The 21753-nt window shown below is 70.1% G+C and overlaps 1 protein-coding gene across 1 annotated transcript in view; it reads left to right on the top strand.

Annotated features, from left to right (window-relative positions):
- The first annotated feature begins 2117 nt into the window (after positions 1 to 2117).
- COL18A1 (collagen type XVIII alpha 1 chain) overlaps positions 2118 to 21753 on the top strand; it is a 74698-nt gene continuing 55062 nt past the window's right edge. The window contains exon 1 of the mRNA XM_072738702.1: positions 2118 to 2304. Coding sequence (XP_072594803.1) covers positions 2133 to 2304 — 172 coding nt within the window. The 5' untranslated portion in view covers positions 2118 to 2132. The remainder of the gene's footprint in view (positions 2305 to 21753) is intronic.

Below are 21753 nucleotides of genomic sequence, written 5' to 3'. Positions count from 1 at the left end.
GGGAGACAAACACTGAAAGACTTTTAACTCCAGGAGACAAACTGAGGGCGGCTGGAGGGGTGGGGGGGGATAGGGTCACTGGGGACAGGGGTTGAGGAGGGCACAGGATGTCGTGAGCACCAGGTGTTACATAAGAGCCACGAGTCCCTGACCTCGCCTCTGACACTCATAATACACTATATGTTAATTAATTGAATTTAAATACATTTTAAAAAAAGAGAATGGGCTGGGCTGGGTGGAAGCAAGACAGGCCTGTAGGGCAGGGGACCTAGAAGAGGTGAGACACTGCATTTCAGACCCCATCCTGGAGCAGGGCTTGGGACCACAGACGGAAGGGCGTAAGGACAGATGGACAGACGGACCACGGGCCACAGGAAGGGTTGCCACCGGGACCCAGGGCATGCTCGTGCCTACCACACCCGTGAACACACCACACACACACACACAGGCGCGCACCCCCACATGTAGTGATGGAAACACGCACACCTGTACCTGCACACTCACCCCCAGACACACGCCCCACCTGGACCCCTGTCCACCTCTCTGTCTGCCCATGAAACAAAAATTCTGCAAAACAGTGTGTGCTAATCATTTCTGGTCTATGCCTTTCTGTTTCCTGTTTAAAAAAAGTGGGTCACAACCTGCTGACTTCCCTCCTTGCCCTGGACCACCGGGCCCTGTTCCACCTGGTGTGGGGGGGACCCGGTAGGGATGGAGGAGGGCGAGGGAGAATTCTGGCTAAAAGTTAGGAAGCCAAGGCAAGGGCGCTGGGGCAGGTTCTCTGCAAGCTGGGAGGGCCTGGGGTGGGGGGAAAGGCGGCTGAACTCTGGGAAGTGGGGTGTCAGCAGCTCTGGTGGAGTGTAGGGTCCCCGGGGGCTCTGAGGGCAGGACAACCCCCCCCACAGGCAGGTGGCTTTGCTGTCCACCTGCAGTCAGGTGGGGTTCTGGAGCTCTGGCCTGAGGAGGGGGCCCTGGAGACCGCAGCTGGGGGGGGAAGGGCGCTGGGGCCAGCTGCGGGGGGCAGGGGTGCACAGGGCACCCCAGGGCGGAGGCGGTGGCCTTCCCACTGCCCTCCCCGACCCTCACGTCTGTCCGCAAAGTAGGGGCAGTCGCCCCAGGGGTGGGGGCCCGGGGCTGCCGTCCACGGAGGCCGGCAGGGGGCCCGGCAGCGCCGCAGTCCTGGACCGGGAGGCCGCCAAGGGCGGGAGGAGCTGTTCCACCCCCTCGCGGTCCCCTGGCAACGGGCCTTTGCGCGACTCTCCCGCCTCCGGGGTACGCGGGGGGGGGGGGGGACCTCGGCCCGGACCCTGCCCCGCGTGGAGGCCGGGACCCACGTGCGCCCGCGGGGCCGGGGGGCAGCTCCGGGGGACGGGCGCGGGGGGCAGAGCGCAGGGCGCAGAGGGCGGGGGACGGGACCGCCAGGTCCCCCGAGCCCGAGGCCCTGCCCCCGCCGCACTCCCCCTGCGGGTCCCCGAGGCACCCCCTGGCCCCTGAGGGTCCCCGAGGCCGCCCCGCCCCCCCGGCCCTGCGGGACCCCGAGCCCCCCGCCCCCCCCCCGCCCCTGCGGGACCCCGAGCCCCCCGCCCCCCCGGCCCCCCCCCGCCGCCCCCCGCCCCCCCCGCCCCCCGGCCCCCCCCGCCGCCCCCCGCCCCCCGGCCCCCCGGCCCCCCCCGCCGCCCCCCGCCCCTGAGGGTCCCCGAGGCCCCCCCGCCCCCCGCCCCTGCGGGACCCCGAGCCCCCCGCCCCCCCCCGCCCCTGCGGGACCCCGAGCCCCCCGCCCCCACGGCCCCCCCCCGCCCCCCCCCCGCCCCCCCGGCCCCCCCCCCGCCCCTGAGGGTCCCCGAGCCCCCCGCCCCCCCCGCCCCTGCGGGTCCCCGAGCCCCCCGCCCCCCCCGCCCCTGCGGGTCCCCGCCCCGCCCCGCCCCGCCCCGCCGGCCCTCCGCTCCTCCCCTGCCCGCCCCGCGCCCCCGGCCGCCCTGGCTCCGCCCCGCCCGGCCCCGCCCCGCCCCCGGCCCCGCGCCCCGCCCCGCCCGCCCCGCCCCTGCCCGACCCGGCGGCCGGAGCGCGGCGGGCCCAGGGCGCACGGCTGCGGAGCGCGCAGCATCCGCGGCGCTGACGGTCGGGCCGCCGAGATGGCGCCGTCGTGCGGGGAGGCCCGGGGCCGCGGGGGGCTCGCGCGGGCGGGGGCCGGGGGCGGCGGCCTGACCCGGGGGCGGGGGCCCGGGGCCCGCAGGTGGCGGCCGCTGGACGTGCTCGCCCCGCTGGTCCTGCTGCTTGGAGCCCGCGCGGCCTCGGCGGATCCAGGTAAGACCCGGGGGCGCGGGGGGCGCTCCCCGCCGGCCCCTGCCCGCCCGTCCCGGCCGCGGCCTCCGCCCCGGCGCCGCTCGGCTTCCCCCGGAGGCGCTGCCCACGCGCGCAGGGCCCGGCGGGGCTGGAGGGGCCGGGGTCGCGGCGAGGCCGGGGCAGGGTGTCCCGCGCCGCCCATTCATTCCGGGCTGCGGGGCTCAGCGCCGCCCTGGCGGGGCCACAGGCTTGGGCGGCTCCAAGGGGCCGCTGGCGCGCTCGGGGGCAGGGCAGGGGCTCCGGGGCGCGGGGTCTGGGGGCAGGGCAGGGCTCCGGGGCGCGGGGTCTGGGGGCAGGGCAGGGGCTCCGGGGCGCGGGGTCTGGGGGTGCAGGGCAGGGGCTCCGGGGCGCGGGGTCTGGGGGTGCAGGGCAGGGGCTCCGGGGCGCGGGGTCTGGGGGTGCAGGGCAGGGGCTCCGGGGCGCGGGGCCTGGGGGCAGGGCAGGGGCTCCGGGGCGCGGGGTCTGGGGGGCAGGGCAGGGGCTCCGGGGCGCGGGGTCTGGGGGGCAGGGCAGGGGCTCCGGGGCGCGGGGTCTGGGGGGCAGGGCAGGGGCTCCGGGGCGCGGGGTCTGGGGGGCAGGGCAGGGGCTCCGGGGCGCAGGGCCTGGGGGGCAGCGTCCTGGGGTGTCGCTCCCCGCGCCGGCTCAGCCTGGTGGTCCCCTCCGGGGCCTGGTGACCGCGCGGCCCGGCAGGTTCCCGCGGAGCCCGGAGCTCGGCCGCCCTCCCTGCGTCTCCAACCTGTTGAGGCCGAGCTGCCCGGGCTCCCCGGGGCCAGCCTTTGTGCGCCGCGGGGCCGCAGGCCTCTGTCCCCACGCCCGCCGGGTGTCGGGTTGCCGCCGTCCCCTTTGATGCGGCCGCGGCCGGGAACAATGCTCCGCAGCCCGCTGTCTGGCCGGCACCCGGCCTCTCCGCCTGGGCCGCGGGCTGTGCGAGGGCCGCCGTCCCAGCCAGGCCGCCACCTCCTGTGCCGCAGCCCCGGGACCCCCGCCCCGCCATGCGGTCGCCAGGTCGCCTTCCCCAGCGGCCCAACAAAGGCCCCTCGGAGGTGGCGGTGGGCTGGCCAGGACCCCGGGGAGCCCCCACCCCAGGGAGCCTGGCGCTTGTCACCGGTGGAACCGGAATGCGGTGGAACCGGAATGCGCCGTGGACGCGTGTCCCCGACAGCCCGCAGCTCGGGGTTGGAGTGATGGTGGGACGCTGTTGACTGCGGTGGGCACAGCAGCCACACACCTGCCGGCCACAGCGGGCCGGGAAGGAGGGACAGGGCTTGACACAGGGAAAAACAGTCATGCCCCGTTGTTTCCAGGAGGCGTGGTGGCCGGGGTGGAGGGCAGCACAGACCTCTTAAAAAGGAGCAGCCTCATCACTAGATCTGCTGGAAGCACCTGTTTGCTTCCTCGTGGATGTGCGTTACCTCCAGGGGTGTTTGGGAACCGTTCCGTGTCCCCTGGGTCTTCTTACCAGGCACGTTGGAGGGCCACTGGGGCTGTTAGTCCTGGCTTCGGGGGCTGCCCCTGTCCCCCCCGCCGCGGGGGCGGCGGGGATGCCCGCGGGGACTGGACCAGGCCGCCCGAGCCGGAATCTGTAAAGCCGGACACCTCCTCTACCCTCCAACCCTGGAGCGCCCAGCCCCCAGTCTACGAAACTCTGTAATCAAGGGAAGGAAACCAGGGCTGATGGCTTCTGGCCACAGAGTGGAAACAATACAATGTTATGTCAGTGAGCGTCGGCCAGCTGGCATCTGGAGATCTAAGGGTGTTGGACTTCAGGTGGACCTCTGGGGGGGCGCGTGGTGCTGGGGTCCTCCGGGAAGGAGGGAAGGAAGGAAGGAGGGAGGGAAGGAGGGACGGCCGCGGCCCCGGTGGAATGCAGGTCTTTTTGCATCCTGGAGGTTAATGCAGGAAGCGGGCTCAGCGGGGAGCACAGGTTCGTCCCTGCTGGGACTAAGTCCCCTTGAAATGGGATGATTGTCCCCTCTAGGTGTCATTGGAGAAGAGTTAATGTGTGTGAAATCCTAACTTAGCAGAGGCCCAAGGTCTTCTAGAAACCCTGAAAGGTCATCCTTGGGAATGAAAGGTTGGAGGCCCCGTCTGCTGATTTGCACATTTTTTCTGACAAAAAAGGATGCATTTCGGTGCCTCTGTGTTGCACCTGACACCTCCCCCCGTGCCCCCTGCAACAGAAGAAAGTCTTTTGCTGTTTTATCTGGGAAGGCACTTGTGCCTCTCCCGCCCCCGTAACTAGCCGCCTGGGGGTCCCCAGGCCGAGCCCTGCATGTGGCCCCAGAGGCTCTCCTGGTGGAGGTGGATTCACGTGGGTTAGCCTGGCTGCAGAGGCCGCCCCCCGCCTGGGGTGCTGGTGAGTCTGCCCTTCAGAAAGAGACGTCTGGCCTGGCCGGCATTCACAGGCTGCGCCGACCCTGGTCTCCGTCCAAGTCCTCTTGTCTCTGGCCCTGGCACCTGGCTCTGTCAACCCCGCTGCCCAGGGCTCCCCCCACCACACCACTCGGACTCCTGCAGGAAGCTCCAGCCCCCCCCACCCCAGGTTTAAACGAGACACAGCCCAAACCCTGGGGACCCCATGTCCGTGGGTGTGTGTCATCCTGGGGCCACGGCACCGGGGCGATGCTGGGCCCAGCCGGCTGCGAAGCCCTCATCCAGGCGGCCTCTTCCTAGGGCCTGGTTCTCCGAGAAGCTGCGGCCCAGCTCAGGGGCGTCGGCAGGTTCGGGTGCGGGACTTCATAAGATAGTTTTGAATTTCAGCAAAACTTGTTTTTCAGGGTGCTCCTGTTTTCCTTTAAGAGAAGGAGGAGAGGGGGGAGTCCTGTGCGGGGAACCCTAGAAGGAGTGACGCTGACCCCGGCCAGAGGGCCCTGCCCCCACCTTCGCTGCACTTTCCAGAATGCCCGTGTGCACATGCTTACCGTCCGTGCACATATGTGCACACATAAATGTACACACGTGCACACAGTACATGCACTGATGTGCACACACGCAGCTGCTCACACGACACCTGCATGCACAGAGGCACAAACGCACGCACCCACACACTACGTGCATGCGGGTGCACATGCATGTACCCACACGTGCACACACACATCCATGCTCTCCACCAAAAGGGCATAGTTTTCTTCATCCAAATTGTTGAAAAGGCTTGGTTTTCTGGGCCACTGGGAGAGGCGCAGGGGCCCTGGGTGGGGTGTGCAGCCCCGTCCTTCTTCATGTGGGTGGTGACACTGCCTGGAAAGCAGCCCCAGAGCCCCAGAGGGCAGCCGGGCCGGGAGGGAAGCTCTCGCCATGGGGGGAGCCCTAAGGGAGGAGTCTCCTCGATGCCGCATTGCTCAGCGTGGTCCAGGGCTGGGGGTGGCCCACCTGCCTCTGCAGCGAGGTGCTGTCCACCCCGCAAGAGGGGAAACATCAGATTGTCCATGCTGCCGAGGCCAGGGCACACTGAGACCCCTGGGGCCTGGTGATGGACACATGGCACCGTCCAGAGGAGGCCTGCAGCTCCCCAGAACCTCACAGCCCGTGAGCGGCGACAGGGGCAAAGCCCACCTTCTGATAGGATGTCCAGTGAGCCGCCTCCTGGCTCCTGGCCTGAGGCCTGCTGGGCAGGGGTGGCCCCCGCGATGGAGGGGGGCTGCCTTCCCACCAGCTCTCCGGGGTCAGGCGAAAGTGTGGGGCACGGCGGGTTGGCCGTGCTCACGAGCATCCCCCAGCCCTGGCTCCGTCGGCAATGGGCCGACCAGTGCCCTCGGTGGTGGCCGCCCAGTGCCTGTGTGGCCGGTCACAGGTGTCACGCTGTGCGCTCGGCTCCGGAGCGAGCCGATGAAGTGCCCTGAGGTGTCGGCCCCTCTGCAGAGAGCTCAGCCGGCGGAGCACCAGGCGTCCATGCTCGGGCCTCAGCCTGAGAGGTGGACATCGCAGGGCCCGGCACGTGCAACTCCCAGGAACCTGATGCTCTTCTCCGGGAGGAGGGGGGACACTGGGGAAATCCAGGTGTGTGTTGGGTGTGCTCCCAGCCGCGGCTCCAAAAGATGACAACAGTGTGCTCTGGGGCATCCGCGGCTCCGTGGCCGGGCCGCTCTGGCCGCAGGGCCTCCCCTCCCTGGACTAGCCCCCTGCAGGCCCCGTCCTCCCCGGGGTGCTTGGCCTCCGGGCCGTCCCCCACCCCCTTCTCTCCCTGGGGTGCTGTGGGCAGCAGGAGGTCATTCTGCAAACGTCTTAGGCCACGTGCCGCACATGACGCACGTGTTGTTATGCCACACGTGTGCCCCCACGCCGGCCCTTCTCGTCCTCCTCCCGGCCCTGCCCAGCGCGGCCCAGGGTGGGCAGGGGCGCGGGGGGCTCGTGGCGGCCGAGCGGCTGTCACAGGGAGCTTCTGATCCATCCGGGACGAGCTGAGTCAGATGAAATCCGGAGGCTGCAGGGCAGGGGCTGAGCTCCGCCTCCCCGGCACCTCCGGCGGCGGCAAGCCCGAGCACGGCCTGGCCGGCTGCAGCCAGGGCCCCGGGAAGGAGAAGGTTCGCGGGCACGTACCTCCTCCTGGGACTTCGTGCGGCAGCCCGGTCGCTCCGGGGGACGAGGCGGGGCCGGGCTCCCGGCCTCGCCTGGTTCCTGGGGGCCAGGAGGTCTTGCCGAGGCCGAGCACTGCCCGAGGGGGCGGCCGAGCACTGCCCGAGGGGGCGGCCGGCTGGCCCTGGCTGTCGGGCTGGGGCGCCTCCCGGGAGGGAGGGGAGCCGGGGCGCCCGCGGGCCGGGGCGGGGGCTGCGGCCACCACGCGCTGAGGATTTACATATTTATTCACGCCTTGTTTCATTCTAGTCTGAATTCTTGTCTTACGTGTTCCGCTGCTCCTTCGAGGACCGTCGGAATCAGTCACCAGGGGGCCGCCTGTCTCACGGGGTGTGGAAATCCTAACACGGGCCACGCGGTCCGCAGAGAGCTGTCGTCGGGCCGCGGGGGTGCCCTTCTGCTGGGGTGGCCTGGGCCCACGTGAATCGGTGCGGGGAGGGCTCCGCCGCGGGTTCACCATCTCCTGGCGCCCAGCTGTGCCACGCGAGCATCCCTGGGGACGTGAGGGGCCCCTGGAGCCGCGGGTTCCTCCAAGGCTGGGCGCCCCCCTGCAGGCCCGAGGCCCTCACGCCCTCCGCCTCCAGGACGAAGGAGGCCTTCTGCCCTGTTTCCATTCAGACAACCAGGGGCCTCTATCATGGGTTCGAGCCGGGTGGAGTGTGGTCCCCACCCTGGGCTGTGGGGTCAGGCAGGGGCACGCAGGGAGGGGGGTGCGTCCCCGGACCCTCGGTGGCCCGCTGGGCGGCAGAGACCCAACCACCCAGGGGGCTGGGGGAGGCTGGAGGCCGGGGGGCCCTTGTCCTGGCCGGGGCAGCGGAGGCCTGGGGCAGCTCCTCGGCTAGGGGTGGGGGCCTGGGGCGGCCCGTGCGCTCCCCTTGCTTCCAAGTGGCCGTGCTCTGTGGCGTGTCGTCGTCCTCCTGGCTGGCAGCGGCAGCGGGCGCAGGGGCGTGTGTCTGACCCCGGGGTCAGCCTCTCCGGGTGCTTCTTGAGGTGCAGGGTGGTTTTTCTCCCCTAATTTTATGGCCTCTTCCCGTTGGGGGCACCAAGCGCCAGGCAGCCCGGGGGCAGGGACCGGGAGAGGTGAGACTGCGGGGGAGCGCCGCGGGGCATCGGGGGGCTGTTGGTGTCTTCATCTGCCTTCGAGGGCGTGGAGTTCGGGCTGGTGCCTGGAAAGGACGTTTCCACGCTGGACGCAGGGCGGCGGCACCTGGCAGGCGGCCTGGCTGCCCACTCGTGGGTGCGACGCCGCTCACGGGAATGGGGGAGCCCTGGGCTGCCCCCGAGCGCTGTGTGGCCCCGGGCAGGCCACTCACCCTCTCGGCCTGTGTGTGTCTGGGAGGTGGGGGTACAGCGGGGCTCTGTGGGATTTGACGGGACGCTGCTTCAGGGAGTGCACGTCACTCCTGGGCTTTCGGGGACGCTGGCTGAGCCCAGGGACGGCGTCCCCCCGCGGGCAGGGCAGGGCCTGGAAGGAGGGACGGGCGTGCATCCGGAGCAGGACGTGGGTCCCGGACGTGGGGACTCGGCGGTGGGCTGCGCCCGCTCAGCTGGTGGCTGCTGTGGGACCCAGTGGCCCACTCCCCGCCCCGGCCACACCCACGCACATGTCCCCTCGGAGGATCAGGGCCACCGACCGACCCGCCTGTGCGTGTTGGATCTTGTTACCAGGCCGCCGAATTGTAAAAAAATTCTCCCGCTGAGAAAGTCTCTTGTTCTCCGCGAGCCAGAGCGAGCCAGGAGCTTCCTGGACGGAGGCCCGAGGCCCGGCCGTGCTCGCACATGTGGACGGGGCCGGAGCCTGAGCGCAGCCGGGGCGGGGGGGGGGGGGGGGGGGGGGGGGCACGCGCCCCTCCGTCATCTCCGCCTACGCGCACCTTCCGGGCTCTCCCCCCTGCTGCCCTGCGGCCCCAGGAGGTGAGGTCCCCCTGCCCTGCATTTGCACCCCCTCCCCTCTGCCCTGCAGCCCCCACACCTCACACCCCCTCCTCCCCTCTGCCCTGCAGCCCCACACCTCATACCCCCTCCTCCCCTCTGCCCTGCAGCCCCACACCTCACACCCCCTCCTCCCCTCTGCCCTGCAGCCCCCCCACCTCACACCCCCTCCCCTCTGCCCTGCAACCCCCCCACCTCACACCCCCTCCCCTCCCCTCTGCCCTGCAGCCCCCCCACCTCACACCCCCTCCCCTCCCCTCTACCCTGCAGCCCCACCTCACAGCCCCTCCCTTCTGCCCTGCAGCCCCCCAACCTCACACCCCCTCCCCTCCCCTCTGCCCTGCAGCCCCCCCACCTCACACCCCCTTCTCTCCCCTCTGCCCTGCAGCTCCCCCACCTCACACCCCCCCTGCCCTGCAGCCCCCCCACCTCACACCCCCTCCTCCCCTCTGCCCTGCAGCCCCCCCACCTCACACCCCCTCCTCTCCCCTCTGCCCTGCAGCCCCCCCACCTCACACCCCTTGCTCTCACCTGCCTTCTGGGGTTTTAGAAAGGCAGGTCCCCTGGGAAATCCTCTAGGACGGGACGGAAGGCGGCAGGTGTCCCCTGGAGCCAGCTGTCAGAGCTGGGAGAGGCTTTTTCTAACATAAATAATTATTTCAGCTAAGCACTTCCCGCCACCCCGAGCAAGTCTACACCTGGTGCTGAACCGCTTCCCTGCCCTGAGCCTTTCGGCCTCGGGGAGGAGCGGGGAGCCTTGTGCGTCCAGAGCCCCCTCCAGGGCCCCAGTCCTGCCCCTGCCGGGGCTGTTGCTTGGCTCCCAACTCGGGTCTGGAGGCCCCTTGCTGTGCTGCGGGGTCAGCGGGCGCCCTCTGCGGCGGGCAGGGCTGGCAGTGACCTCTGGGCTCTCGGCCTCAGTCTCCCCGGGGCGCTAAGGGGGCCCACTTTGGGGCGGCCAGGATCTTCCTGTTTTCCGGCTAAAATGAGTGTCACCCCCAGGGCCTTCGGCTTAGGGTCCCCCGTGTTCCCCGGACACGCCCTTTTGTTGTGAAAACGAGTAAGAAAGCCTGTGGAGGTTGGGAGCAGGAAGGAAGGAGCACAGAGCACCCAGCCTCTCTCGCTGTGTTGGGGAAAAGTGCCCCCCAGCCCGGCCCCTGGGGTCGCCCCTCGCTCTGGGCGCCCCGGCCTGAGGCCAGCCCCACAGCAGCCCGGCCCGTGACAGGGCGGATGGCACGCTGGCATCCCAGGTGCCCGACGTCCCCACACGTGAGCCTCTAGAGGAAAACCCCTCGTTTATGCTTCTGCTTCCCGTGGCGTCCGTGGTCAGCCCCAGGGATACCCGCGGCCCAATCCGCAGGACGCATGGACGCTGCCTCACGTGGTAGGAAGGACCCTGCAGGTGCGGTGAAGGCCCTGAGCCGGGCGACGAGTGCGGGGGCCTCCGTGTGATCCTGGCGTCCTAACAGGGATGGGGAGGCAGGGGGCAGGGTCCGGGTCAGGGAAACGTGGTGGTGGAAGCAGATGTCGGAGGGCGGGACGCGGGACGCCGGATGGAGCCGCTGGCCTGCAGGTGCCCGAGGGGCCACGGGTGCAGGTGCGTCCAGCGGCTGGAAATGACAGGAAGCGGATTCTCTGCTGGAGCCTCCAGGAAGGAGCCCAGGGTCTCCGACACGGTGGTTTGTGACCTCTGGAACTGCAAGAAAATAAAATAAATATGTGCTGTTCTAAGCCACCAGCTTTGTGGCGGGTTGTCAAGCAGCTGCAGGACCCCGCCCAGCCCACCGTTAGGTCGTGGGAAGCGGCCTGTCGTCTGCAAAGTGCCACGTCCGGTTGAGACCCCAGCCCCATCCCCGTGCCAGGCCCCCCAGATATGCTCGCCGCCCCTCAGGCCCCGGACCCGCGGCCCTGGGCGTGGGCTCCCCACACAGACCCCCAAGCTGGGCCCGTCCTAGCAGCCTTCCAGAGCTCAGGCGACGCTCCCGTTCCAGGCCCCAGAATAACCCCACATGCCCTGGGCAGCAGCCAGGGGCGTGGGCGCGCCCAGGAACGGCCGACCACGGGGTCTCGGGGCGCAGAGGTCCTGGATGGTGGGAAGGCAGCCCGGGGGAGGGCGGTGGCCTGCTCAGCACCCAGCCCGCCGTACGAGGAGCGCTGACCAGATGTGCCCAGCGGCCTGGAGCACTTGATGCTCACGTGGCCACAGTCAGCCGGGACGCTGCCGCGGGGGAGACCCGGTGGGTGGCACCTGCGGGCTCCGGGGGACTGGCCGCTGGCCACTGGCCACACCCCTAACCTGCTTTCATTTGCTTCCGTCTGGTGGGCGACGTGGGCCGGTTCTTTGGCACCGTGGCCTCTGCCGGGACCTCACACGTTGAGCCGTCGTGGGGGACGTGCAGGCAGGGCCAGCGGCTCCCCCGGCGGCTCTGGGTCCTGGGGGCAGTGCTGGGGGCTGCCCCAGGGCGGGGAGGGCTAGGGCAGGCCCGGGGTCCCGTCCCCAGGCTCCCAGAAGCCGACCGGCCTCTTCGGGCCCCAGGGGCCGTGGGGACAGCGAGCGTTCCTCCTCGGTGGTCCCAGCGCGGGGCCTGCGCTCAGCCGTGTAAGTTAAACTGGCTCTTGGGTCCTCACTAGTTGGCGAACAAGGACTCGTCGAGCCCTGCCGCCCACACCCCGCGTCCACACAGCCGCCCCGGCCACCGTCCGGACCTTGCCTCGGTCTCCCCCTTGTGCCTCACCGGGTCGGTCGGCAGGTGGCCTTGCTCGGGCCACAGGCTGGATTGATGGAGCACCCGGGGTGACGCGCGGTGGGACCTGGCGGGTGTTTGAGGCACCTCCTGGCCGCCGCCCTGCTGTTTAACAAGCGCTCTGGCTCCTGGTCTGAGCTTCCAGAACGAGGCGGGGAGGCCCTCCCGCTGCCGCACGCAGCTCCTTTCCTGTCTAGTGGGGTTGGAGGGGGTCCTCGTGCCCCTCGGAGGGTCCTGCTCCCTGCCCTGTCCCCCCCTGCCCCCGCCGTCCATCCCTGGAGTCCGAGTGTCTGCGGGACGCTCCCGCTGTCCCCATAGCCACTGCCCTCATGCGGTCGCCAGGCCCTTCCTCCGGGGTCACGGCTGTTGCCGGGCTCCGACGGGCTTCGCCGACCTCGTCACCCAGGAGCAGGGGGCGTGTCGTCCCCGTCGCGCTGGGCCAGGCGAGGCTGTGCCACCCGCCGGCTGCGGGCAGGAGGCGCGCCCTGAGGACATGCGGACGGGCACCCGGAGGATCCGCTGCGGACGGAGACCCAGTGGTGGATGCGCCGCGGCCTCTGCGACGTCCGGCTCACGTCCCCACACCTGGCCTCACGGCCCTGCTCTGGGCGCCCCCACCTCCCAGGAGGTGTCCCAGGACCCCGCAGTGGCCTCTGCCTCTGTTTCCCTGCCCGCCGGGCGGCGTGTGGGTCGTGACCCTGCGATGTGATGAAAACCCGCAGGTGAAGGAGAGACTCCGCTCTGTCCTGCGTGATGTGCGTGGAGGCTGGCCAGCGCGGAGCTGCGTGGGTCGGGGCCCTGGGGTCTGGCGTCCAGTCCTCTGAGACACCCTGGCCACCCGGGGCCGCGTGCCCGTCGGCCTGTGGGGTCACCCCCGTGAACGGCCGGGCAGATGACCGTGGGATCCCAAACGCGTCTTGGAGGCTTGCCCAGCGTCCTCCTGGCGGAGGGTGTCTGCTGACCGGGCTGCGCTGTCTTGTCTTCCGTCGGCGCCGGACAGGACAGCAGGTCCCCAAGCTCCCGGCTCCTCTGTGTTTGCGTCACCGGCCGGCCAGACGGTGGCCCCGACCTGCGTTTCCAGAGCTGCATTTCAGGCGCGCTGCCACCCACGTCGCCGAGTCGGGGTCAGGGGCCGTGTCGGGGGCCAGCGGCCCACCCGTGTGCAGCCCCAGCTTTCCCGGGGCCACTGGGCCGACGCCTCGCCCCTGTTGGTGCCTGGGCCCAGAGTTTCTCTCTTTAGGCAACGTCAGAACAGCTGGCTCTGCAGGTGGGGGGGGGGGCCCTCCACGCCCTGCGGCCCCGAGGGAGGGGGACCAGGAGGACCCGGTCCTGCTGTGCAACCTTCATGACTCTTAAGACACTTTGGTGCAGCCGAGGCCCCACCCCGCCCGGGAGGCCATCCTGGGAGCAGTGCTCACCTCCCGTCATTTCATCCGCTGGGGGCCCTGGGGCTGGGTGGTTCCGACTCAAAACAGGAGGCCGTTGAGATGCTTCTATGGGCGCAGAGAGTTAACCAGCTTCCAGAGAAAAATGGAAGTGGATGAGCAGAGCATGGTCCCAGGTCCGCATGTGTCCCCTCGAGCCCTGGGGACAGGAGGCGCTGCGGGTGGGGGCTGGGTGGACGCTGAGCGCCTGCTGGGTGCACCCTCGGAGCTGAGCGGGGACCCGTGCTTGGCCGCCCCAGCGACCGGCCTGTGGGGCTGTGGACGGCGGCGGGGCCAGCAACACGCTGTCCTGCTGGGGGCCCGACCTGCCTGTCCCCGCGCGAGTGCGGGTGCATCCCCCTGCGACTTGGTCTCAGTCACACCTCGGGGGAGGGGAAAGGCCCTGTGGTCGGTTGTAGCTAACCCTACAGGCCCACGTTTCTCCCCGCCCCCCCCCAGGGTATCCCAGCAACAGGATTAGGGCCTGCAGGGAGGCATTCCCAGGCTCGGCTTGCTCTCTGGAACCTTCTGCCCTTCTGCGGCCCGCGGTGGGGGATGGCTTGTGGGGGAAAGGCTCGCCGGCCTCAGCCTGGCCACCAGGAGACGGCGGTGCAGGACTCGGGGAGAAGGGGCCGTGCCCCCGGGAGCCACCTTCTCCCTGCTTCCCACGCCCTGCCCCCCCCCCCCCCCACCGCGGGACTGGCCTCTGCAGCTCCCCGCGGGCCCCCGGGCTGTCCACGCTGCTCCTATGCTGTGCGGGGCTAGTGTGTGAGGTGCTCGGGCCCTCAGGACAGGTGGACGGACAGACAGGCTTGGGCAAGACTGGACTTTGTCCCGGGAGATGTTTGCAGCCCTTATGTGTCATCCTCACCGAAATGAATATCGTTACGACTATTTTAAAGATTTTACTTATTTGAGAGACAGGGAGCAAGACAGAGAGAGAGAAAGTAGGGGCAATGGGGAGGGGAGAGAGGGAGGAGAGAAGCCCGGACGAGCAGGGAGCCCGGCGCAGAACTCGATCCCAGGACCCTGGGGTCATGCCCTGAGCTGAAGGCAGACACTTCACCCAGGTGCCCCTCACTGAAATTCTAAATCCTGCTCTGTGCCCTGTGCCCATTGCAGGGGTGTGTGCATCACCCCAGGACAGGAGGGCAGCCGGCCCGGGAAGCAGGGGTGCCGCGGCGGGGTGGGCTGAGCAGCAGGGTTACGTGGCAGGGGTTTGTCGCAGGTGGAGGGAGGACAGAGTGGGGAGGCCCCACTGCCCGGGACTTCGGGCAGCAAAGTGGCCGTAACAGGTCATCCCCTCCGTCTGACAGCCGTCTGCAGGGGCCTCCGTGGGGTGGTGCCCCCCGACCCCCGGTGCCCAGCCCAACCTCGTGGTGCCCCCCGACCCCCACGTATCCAGCCCGACCTCTTGGCCCCCTGACCCTCAGGTCCCCAGCCTGGCCTCCGTGGTGCCCCCCCAGCCACCATGTGTCCAGCCTATCCGCGAGGCCCGGTGGAGTTGGGGGGACGTTGTCTGGGCGCTCCCCTTGCCGCCCTCCGTCTGGCAGCGCGGTGGTTTGGTGCGGGCCGTGGCGCGGGGACTGAGCCACGAGAGGACTCTGCAGGGAGCAGATGCAGAAACCCCGGGGAAGCAGCAGCTGGAGCGCCCTGTACTGGGCTCCTCCGCTGTCTGTTGCACGAGGAAACGCCCCCCTGGGGTGTGGTGTCCCCCGCGGGCCCCTCGATGCCCCGGATGCGCCTACGGGGTTATCGGGGGCAACCCCCAGCCGGCTGCGTCCAGCTCCCAGGTGAGCTGTCCCGGTCGCCGCGCGGTGCAGACCCTCCCGTCATCAGCTCCGGGAAGCAGGCTGCCAGGTCCCCCCACCCCCGCCCCCGGGCCGGGGACCTGCTTGCACAGGACACTGCGACGGGGCGCAGATAAACGTCTCCCACAGGCCCCGGGGGCGGTGGCGGCTCAGGGTGACCGCGCCTCTGGAATGCCCCTGCCACCCTCTGGGACGGGCGCAGGGTGTCAGCGCCCAGCCCGCCGGTCGTCCAGCTTGTGCCCCCCCATGTTCCCGAGGCCTGTCCCGTTCCCGGGGGGTCCTCACTCCCACACGTGCCCCCGTGCTCATAAGGCTGTGTCTCGGCACAGGGACGCTCCCAGGCTCATTGCCCCGGCTGGAGGCAGAGCCGTGTGGTCCCCGTGGGTTGGGTGCTGTCCGGGGGGGCCTCCTGGAGCCCGCTGCGTGGCTTCTGGGGGTTCTTGGGGTCTCGGGTGTCCTAGCCGGTGGCACGCCGCCTGTGCTGCTTGCCCCACGCCCAGGGCAAACCCCGTTTGGAAATCGGCCTGAACGTGGAGGGTTGAGGATGGCTGCTCTCTTCGGGGGGTCACCAGGGCCCCCCCCCGGTCGCCTCACGCTCCTGCAGGACCGTGCCCAGGTGACCCGAGAGGATGTGGGAGCCTCTGCCTGCCGGCGTTTCCCTCCACTGGGCAGGGCCGTGTGGACCTCGGAGCCCCCATCCCCGCAGGGTCAGCCCGGGTCAGCATGGACCGCCTCCTCCCCCGCCCCCCGTGGCCCTGGACTCACCCAGGTTAGTGCCGAGTTAATTATCTCGGGCCTGGTCAACCATTAACACATCAGGCCCCATGGGGCTCCCCCCCGCCCCCCCATGGGGAAGAACGGCTCCGCCTCCGCCCAGAGGTACTGTGCACACACCGTGACGGGGCCGCCACCCGCTGCACGGTCCCAGGTGCAGTCCCAGCCTTGGGGCCTCCTCGGGACCAGGCTCTGCAGCGTCGTCCCCGCGGGCAGGGCCCAGACACGCCCAGCACCCCCGGACGGGACAGTCCTGGGCGGCACCTTGAGTTGGAATCCAAGGTGGGACGACCTGAGTGAGGCTGGAGTGGCTGAGCCGGGGCTGCCTCCAGGCTGTGCAGGCAGGGACAGTGCGGCCTGCCTGGCCCCAGAGGGACAGCCCCGGAGGGACAGACCCAGACCCTGAGGGACAGTCCTGGACAGACAGACCCGGAGGGATAGATCCAGACCCTGAGGGACAGACCCGGATGGACAGACCCGGACGGACAGACCCAGGCCCTGAGGGACAGACCTGGATGGACAGACCCGGACGGAGAGACCCAAACGGACAGGCCTGGACGGACAGACATGGATGGACAGCCCCAGACAGACCCAGACCCTGAGGGACAGACCCGGACGGACAGACCCAGACGGACAGACCCAGACCCTGAGGAACAGGCCCGAATGGACAGCCCTGGAGGGACAGCCCTGGACGGAGAGACCCAGATACACACACCCAGACCCTGAGCAATAGGCCCGGACAGACAGACCCGGAGGGACAGACCCGGAGGGACAGACCTGGACGGACAGACCCGGGGGATAGATCTGGATGGACAGACCCAGAGGGACAGACCCTGAGGCCCGGGCACGCCGCCTCCCGCCCAGGCGCCTGGTGGACGTGCGTGTGCACAGCCGGCACGTCGCGGCCGCCCGCAGGCGTCTGAAGCGGTGGGAGCGCATCCCCCCCGCGTGGAGCCCCCGCTGCCCTGGGAGCATCAGCCAGCCTGATGGGGTGAAGCAGGGGAAGGGGCGGGAGGGGCTGCAGTGAGCAGCCCTGGGCCCAGCTCTGCCTGCGGGACCCTGAGCCCGTATCCAGGGAACGCCGCCGATGGGGGGACGCGGCGTGAGGGGGGCGGCCCGTGTGCTGTCCCCGCCAGGACGACACGGAGGCGGTGGCAGACAGCTGGCTGGGGCCTGGGAAGCGGCGCCGAGGTGTGGCCTGTGCCCGGCCTCGGAGCGTGGGGGCTGTGGCCACCTTCCACTGGCTGCCGCCTGCCGTGTGGGGGACCGGGAGCCGCCCGCCCCCGTCTGGGGGATCCCCTGGGGCCGAGGCTCCGGGTGCCACTGGCCTCCTGCGGCTCTGCAGCCTGGGCCCGAGCCCTGCCAAGGTGTCCGTCCCCTGCCTGCCCCTTGAGTGTGGCCGCGGCAGCCCTGGGCTCCCCCGGGGGGACCTCCAGGAGGAGGCGGCCCACGCCGGCTGGGGCTGGGGTCTGCTAGTTCGAGGACTGCTGAGGGTCACAGGGCAGGGCCCGTAGCCCCGGCGGCAGCTGGCTCCCGGAACCAGCACAGCCACAGAACCAGAACTTTCCGCAGATGCCGGGGGCTGAAGCAGGAGCCTCTGGGTTTCCCCATCACTGGGGGAAGGGGGCAGAGCCTGTGACTCTGGCCCGCATGCGACTGGGTGTCTGGGCCCCGCGTTGGCCTGAGATCCCACCCTCACCCAGCGCCTTCTGAGTTTGGGGGCGGCTCAGAGTGGGGCGCCCTGGAGGGACGGTGGGGGTCACCCTGGGGGGATGGGCAGGGGGGATGCCCTGTGGGGAGTGGTGGGGTGCAGGGGCCACCTCCTGAGCCTCTTGAACCTTCCCAATTGGGCCTTGTCCCCAAAAGGAAGGTGCAGGGCCTGGGGACAGATGTGGTGCCACAGTGAAGCTTGTGCTGGCGGCGGGGGCCTGGGTGGACCCCTGAGCCCTTCAGGCCACCCGAGGGCTCGCGGCTGTGCGGAACGGGCAAGGCGGGCTAGGGGCTCTTCGTGGGCCTGGAGGGGACCTGGGGTCTGCCCGTGGCCCCAACGACATGGAAAGCAGGTGCAGGAGGGGGGAGCAGGTGGCCGAGGGCCTGTCGGTGCACACACTCCCCTGCCACCGAAGTCTGTGTCAGCAGACGCCCCCTGGGCACGGCCTGGCCGCCTGGGTCGCTGACATGGGGAGCACGTCTGCCCGCCGGCCCCGCCGGCCGTGGACGCTTTTAGCCACTGGTCTTGGCGGGGCTGGTGCTGCCCCCACACTGCTCTGCAGGGCGACTCCCGCAGGGGTGAGGCAGGCCTGAGTCCTCGTGTGCAGCCAACGGCGGGCCAGGGGCCACGGGACAGCGAGATGTGGACGTGGCTCTGCAGCGCCGGTGGGGGGCAGGACCGGGCTGTGTTCCCAGATGAGGGGCGCATGCACCCCCGGGGCTGGATCCCATGGGCCCCCTGCCCCGAGCCTGGCCAGCCCACCTGTGGGCGGGGTGAGCACCGGGCAGGGGGGTGCCAGGCCTTGGGGGTGCCTCCTCCCGCAGAAGCTGAGGTCCCTGCACGGCCAGGCCCAGCGACCCCGCGGGAGGGCAGGGCTTTCATGCTCCCTGCGGGCGCCCGGGGGTGGGGGGGGCGCTGCGGGAGGAGGCCCCCAGGCTTTGCGACTTGAGGACGACTGCGAGGCCTGTGTCCGCAGCGAGCGCCCCAGCTTCGTCTGGCTTTGCGTGTCCCCTGCTTTGTCTGCCGGGCCTGGCCCGCTGGCCGTGCACACGGTGCCCATCAGGGAGGACGAGGACGGAAGGTCCAGTCAGGGACTCCTGGGTCGGCCCCGTCCCCGGCGTGGAGCCCTCTGCGGTCACCCCGTGGACACTCGCGGCCGGGGAGCAGGGGGCCAGACCTCGGGCCGGCGGGGACCCGGGAATCCTCGCAGGGGTGACAGGGCCTGCCTTTCTCCGCACAAGGGGACCGGGCACTGCTGCCGCGGGTCCGACCAGCCCGTCCCCAATGTCACATGGCCTCTGGTCAGACACGTGTCGCGTGTGCGTGGAGTTTGAAACCAGCGTTTCTCCCGAGCATCTGAGCAGAGAGCATCTGAGCAGCTGGGGGCTGGGCCCTGCACCCCGCGGCGCTCCCGTGGCCTCCCTCGTCGGCCTCTCCTCCCCAGGGCCTTCGCCTCAAACGCCACATCCTCTCCCTCCTGCACCTGCACGACCTTCCCTGGGACCACCCCCCCACCCGTGACCCCCAGGAGGCAGGTCAGGACCCCCCTCGCCCACCTGCAGCCCAAGAGGCCTCCCGTCCTCCGGCCTGACCCCGACCCCCGGGCACTGACTGGGACCGGCCTGGCGAGCGCCGAGCCCGTGGGCCACGTACCGCCCCTCCCGGGCAGGCCCCCTCCTGCCCCTCACCCATCCCGGCCCTGACCTCACCCGGCTGCTGCCTGCGTGTCGGGACAGCCCGTCCGCGGTAGGCGGGAGGCTCCGGGAGACCTGCGGGGGCTCCTGGGCCCACGCGGGGAGAGTTCCCCGAGCTGCCAGCGCTCTGTGCCGCCCTCTTGATGTGGGCCGTGGCCCCAGGCCCTGAGCATCCGACACCGGCCGCCGCCCGGGGTCGTGGCAGGTTCTGGGGTCCGATCCCGTCGCCCGGGAGACCGTTGGCTCTGACGTGGGTGTGAGGCCTCAGGAATCCGAGGCTCACACCTGGGCCGTGAGCTCAGGGCTGACTAATGGGGCACGGTGGGTGACTCATGGCCCTCGGGCCGTGTCACCGCCCCCGTGCGGCCCTCCTGGCTGTCCCCCCGCCCGTCCCCCCATGAGCACCTCGGAGGGAACATCTCGCCGTCTTGGCAGCTCTTGGCAGCTCAGGGAGCACGTAGGGGCGAGGCCGCGGGCTTGGACGGGCAGATGATAGGGCGGGCGGCCTCCCCGGAGAGCGCGGCGGCCTGTGGGGAAGGCAGGCTGACCTCGGCCCACGGGCACAGGGAGTGACCAGCGCGTGGCCAGGGCCTGGGACGGAGGTCGGGAGTCTGCGGGCACGAGGCGGGCCGTCTCCACGCACGTCGTGAGCTCGATCTTCCGTAGGTCGGGAGCAATTGGGTCCTTAACGTTTTTTGGGAGGTTAAGATTCATGTGGCATAAAAATAAGCCGTTTTATTTTATTTATTATTATTTTTAAAGATTATTTATTCATGAGAGATGCAGAGAGAGAGAGAGAGGCAGAGACGCAGGCAGAGGTAGAAGCAGGCTCCATGCAGGGAGCCTGACGCGGGACTCGATCCCGGGACTCCGGGGTCATGCCCTGGGCTGTAGGCGGCGCAGAACCGCTGAGCCACCCAGGCTGCCCCCAAATCAGCCGTTTTAAAGTCAGTGATTCAGGGACGTGCAGTGGTCACATCACCATTCGGCTGTCTGGAGTCTGGTTCTGGGATGTTCCAGGAGGACGCCCCCCTGCGTGGGTGGTCGCTCACTCCCCGTCCCCGCGCCCACCCCGGCTGCTGCTCTGCCCGAGGGTCCGCATGCTCCAGGCGCGTCACGTGACTGCACCCCCACCCCATGACGGGTGGCGTCTGGCTTCTCCGCAGAGCACGACCGTTCCCGGTGCCTCTGGGCCCTTCCGGGCGGTAGCACAGACCAGCGCGGCGTCCCCTCATGTGGCGAAGGACGTGGCCCTGGAGGCGCCTCCAGGAGTACGGCGTTTCCTAGTCGCTGAGCCGTCTCTGGACTGAGGACGGCTCCGGGTGCGTCTGCGAGCTGCCCCCCCCCCACATGTCCCCTGGAGAGTGTCGCCGGCCCCAGGGCGGGAGGTGAGGACTGAGACGCAGAGCTGGGCAGAGAGGGCAGGGGTGAGGCGTGCCGGGAGGAGGGGACCCTGTGCACCCCGCTCGCGTTTCTTCACCCGTGTGCAGGCGGCGCCCCTGCTGAGAGCGCGTCCCGGAAGGGTGGGCTCCTGGGTCCCTTCTCCCCCTCCTTCCCCTCCCCGTGGTCCTGGGGGCGCTGGAGGCGTCTTCTGGTTTCAAATTCCGATGACCTCCAGGCCCCGGGCCCGCAGACGCGCTGAGGGGAGGTGGGGGAGAAGCAGGTGCTCGGTCACCTCCCTGCGTGTGTAGCTGGTGGTTCCCTGTATGCAGGGCGTCGTTCCCCGCCATCGGGGTCCTTTGGGAGCCGAGTGACGCTCACGGCTGGTGTCCCCGGCCTCCCTGGCCCGGCCCATCCCCTCCTGGGCCGCCTTGTTTGTGTGTCTTCACCGCTGCAGGGGTGTGTCCGTGACGTGGGGAGTGGACCGGGGTCTCGGTTGTGTCCCTCTGTCCTCTTTGTGGAGAGTCCGAGCTGAAGTTTGGGGCGGGTGGGAGGGCCTCGCAGCCCCCGTGTTTGCCCTCCTGCAGCCCAGTCGGGCTCCTGCGCGGCCCCCTCCGCCCCGGGGCCCTCTGCCACCTGCCTCCTCGCCCCAGAGGGTCCCAGGTGGGGCGCCCGGGGCTCCTGCAGGCCTGTGTGCGTCGCAGGGGAGGGGCTGGGTCCGCCCAGGGCCCGCCAGGGTCGCTGCTGGTGACCTGGGTCTGGTTACAAAGCAGACAGAGAACGTGGGTGGCGGCCTAAGCCCCTGGAAGCCCGGGAATGTGGAGAGGCTCATCCCGGCCTCCTCCCGGGTCGGCGGCGACGACCACACCGAGAGCCCCTCTGGCCTGGCGGGCTCCCCCGCGGGTGCCGCGGGCCCTGAGCGCTTTCATCAGGCAGCTGTCGGGGCCGCCCGGAAGCCGCGATCACGATCACGATCACGGGGCTGCACCGGCGCCAGGGGCCCATGGGGCTGCAGGGGGGGGCGGGGGGCGGGAGGCGAGGCGGGCGTCTGAGGAGCGCCGGGACCCCGCGCCGTCTGTAACCTGCGTCTGTAACCTGTGCGTGACTGCTCTGTCCTGTCCGGCAGGCACCTGGCCCTTTTCCTTCCAGGTGATTTACTGGCCAGGCCGGGGTGGGGGGGGGGCTGACACCCTGGGGGAGGTCACATTCCATTCATAGCGGCTTATCTGGGCTGTCAGGCAGGCTGGGAGGGGGTCTGACACAGAACAGAGCTGGGCTCTCCAGCTCCTGCTCTGGGGACGTGTTTGCAGAGCTCCACTGAGCGCCTGCTGTGTGCAGACTCCTTGTCTGCAGCCCTGGGGAGGCGGCGGG

This window comes from Vulpes vulpes, chromosome 15, assembly GCF_048418805.1.
Source record: "Vulpes vulpes isolate BD-2025 chromosome 15, VulVul3, whole genome shotgun sequence".
Taxonomy (NCBI): Eukaryota; Metazoa; Chordata; class Mammalia; order Carnivora; family Canidae; genus Vulpes; species Vulpes vulpes.
The sequence above is the reverse complement of the archived record's forward strand: the minus strand, read 5'-3'. Positions and strand labels throughout refer to the sequence as shown.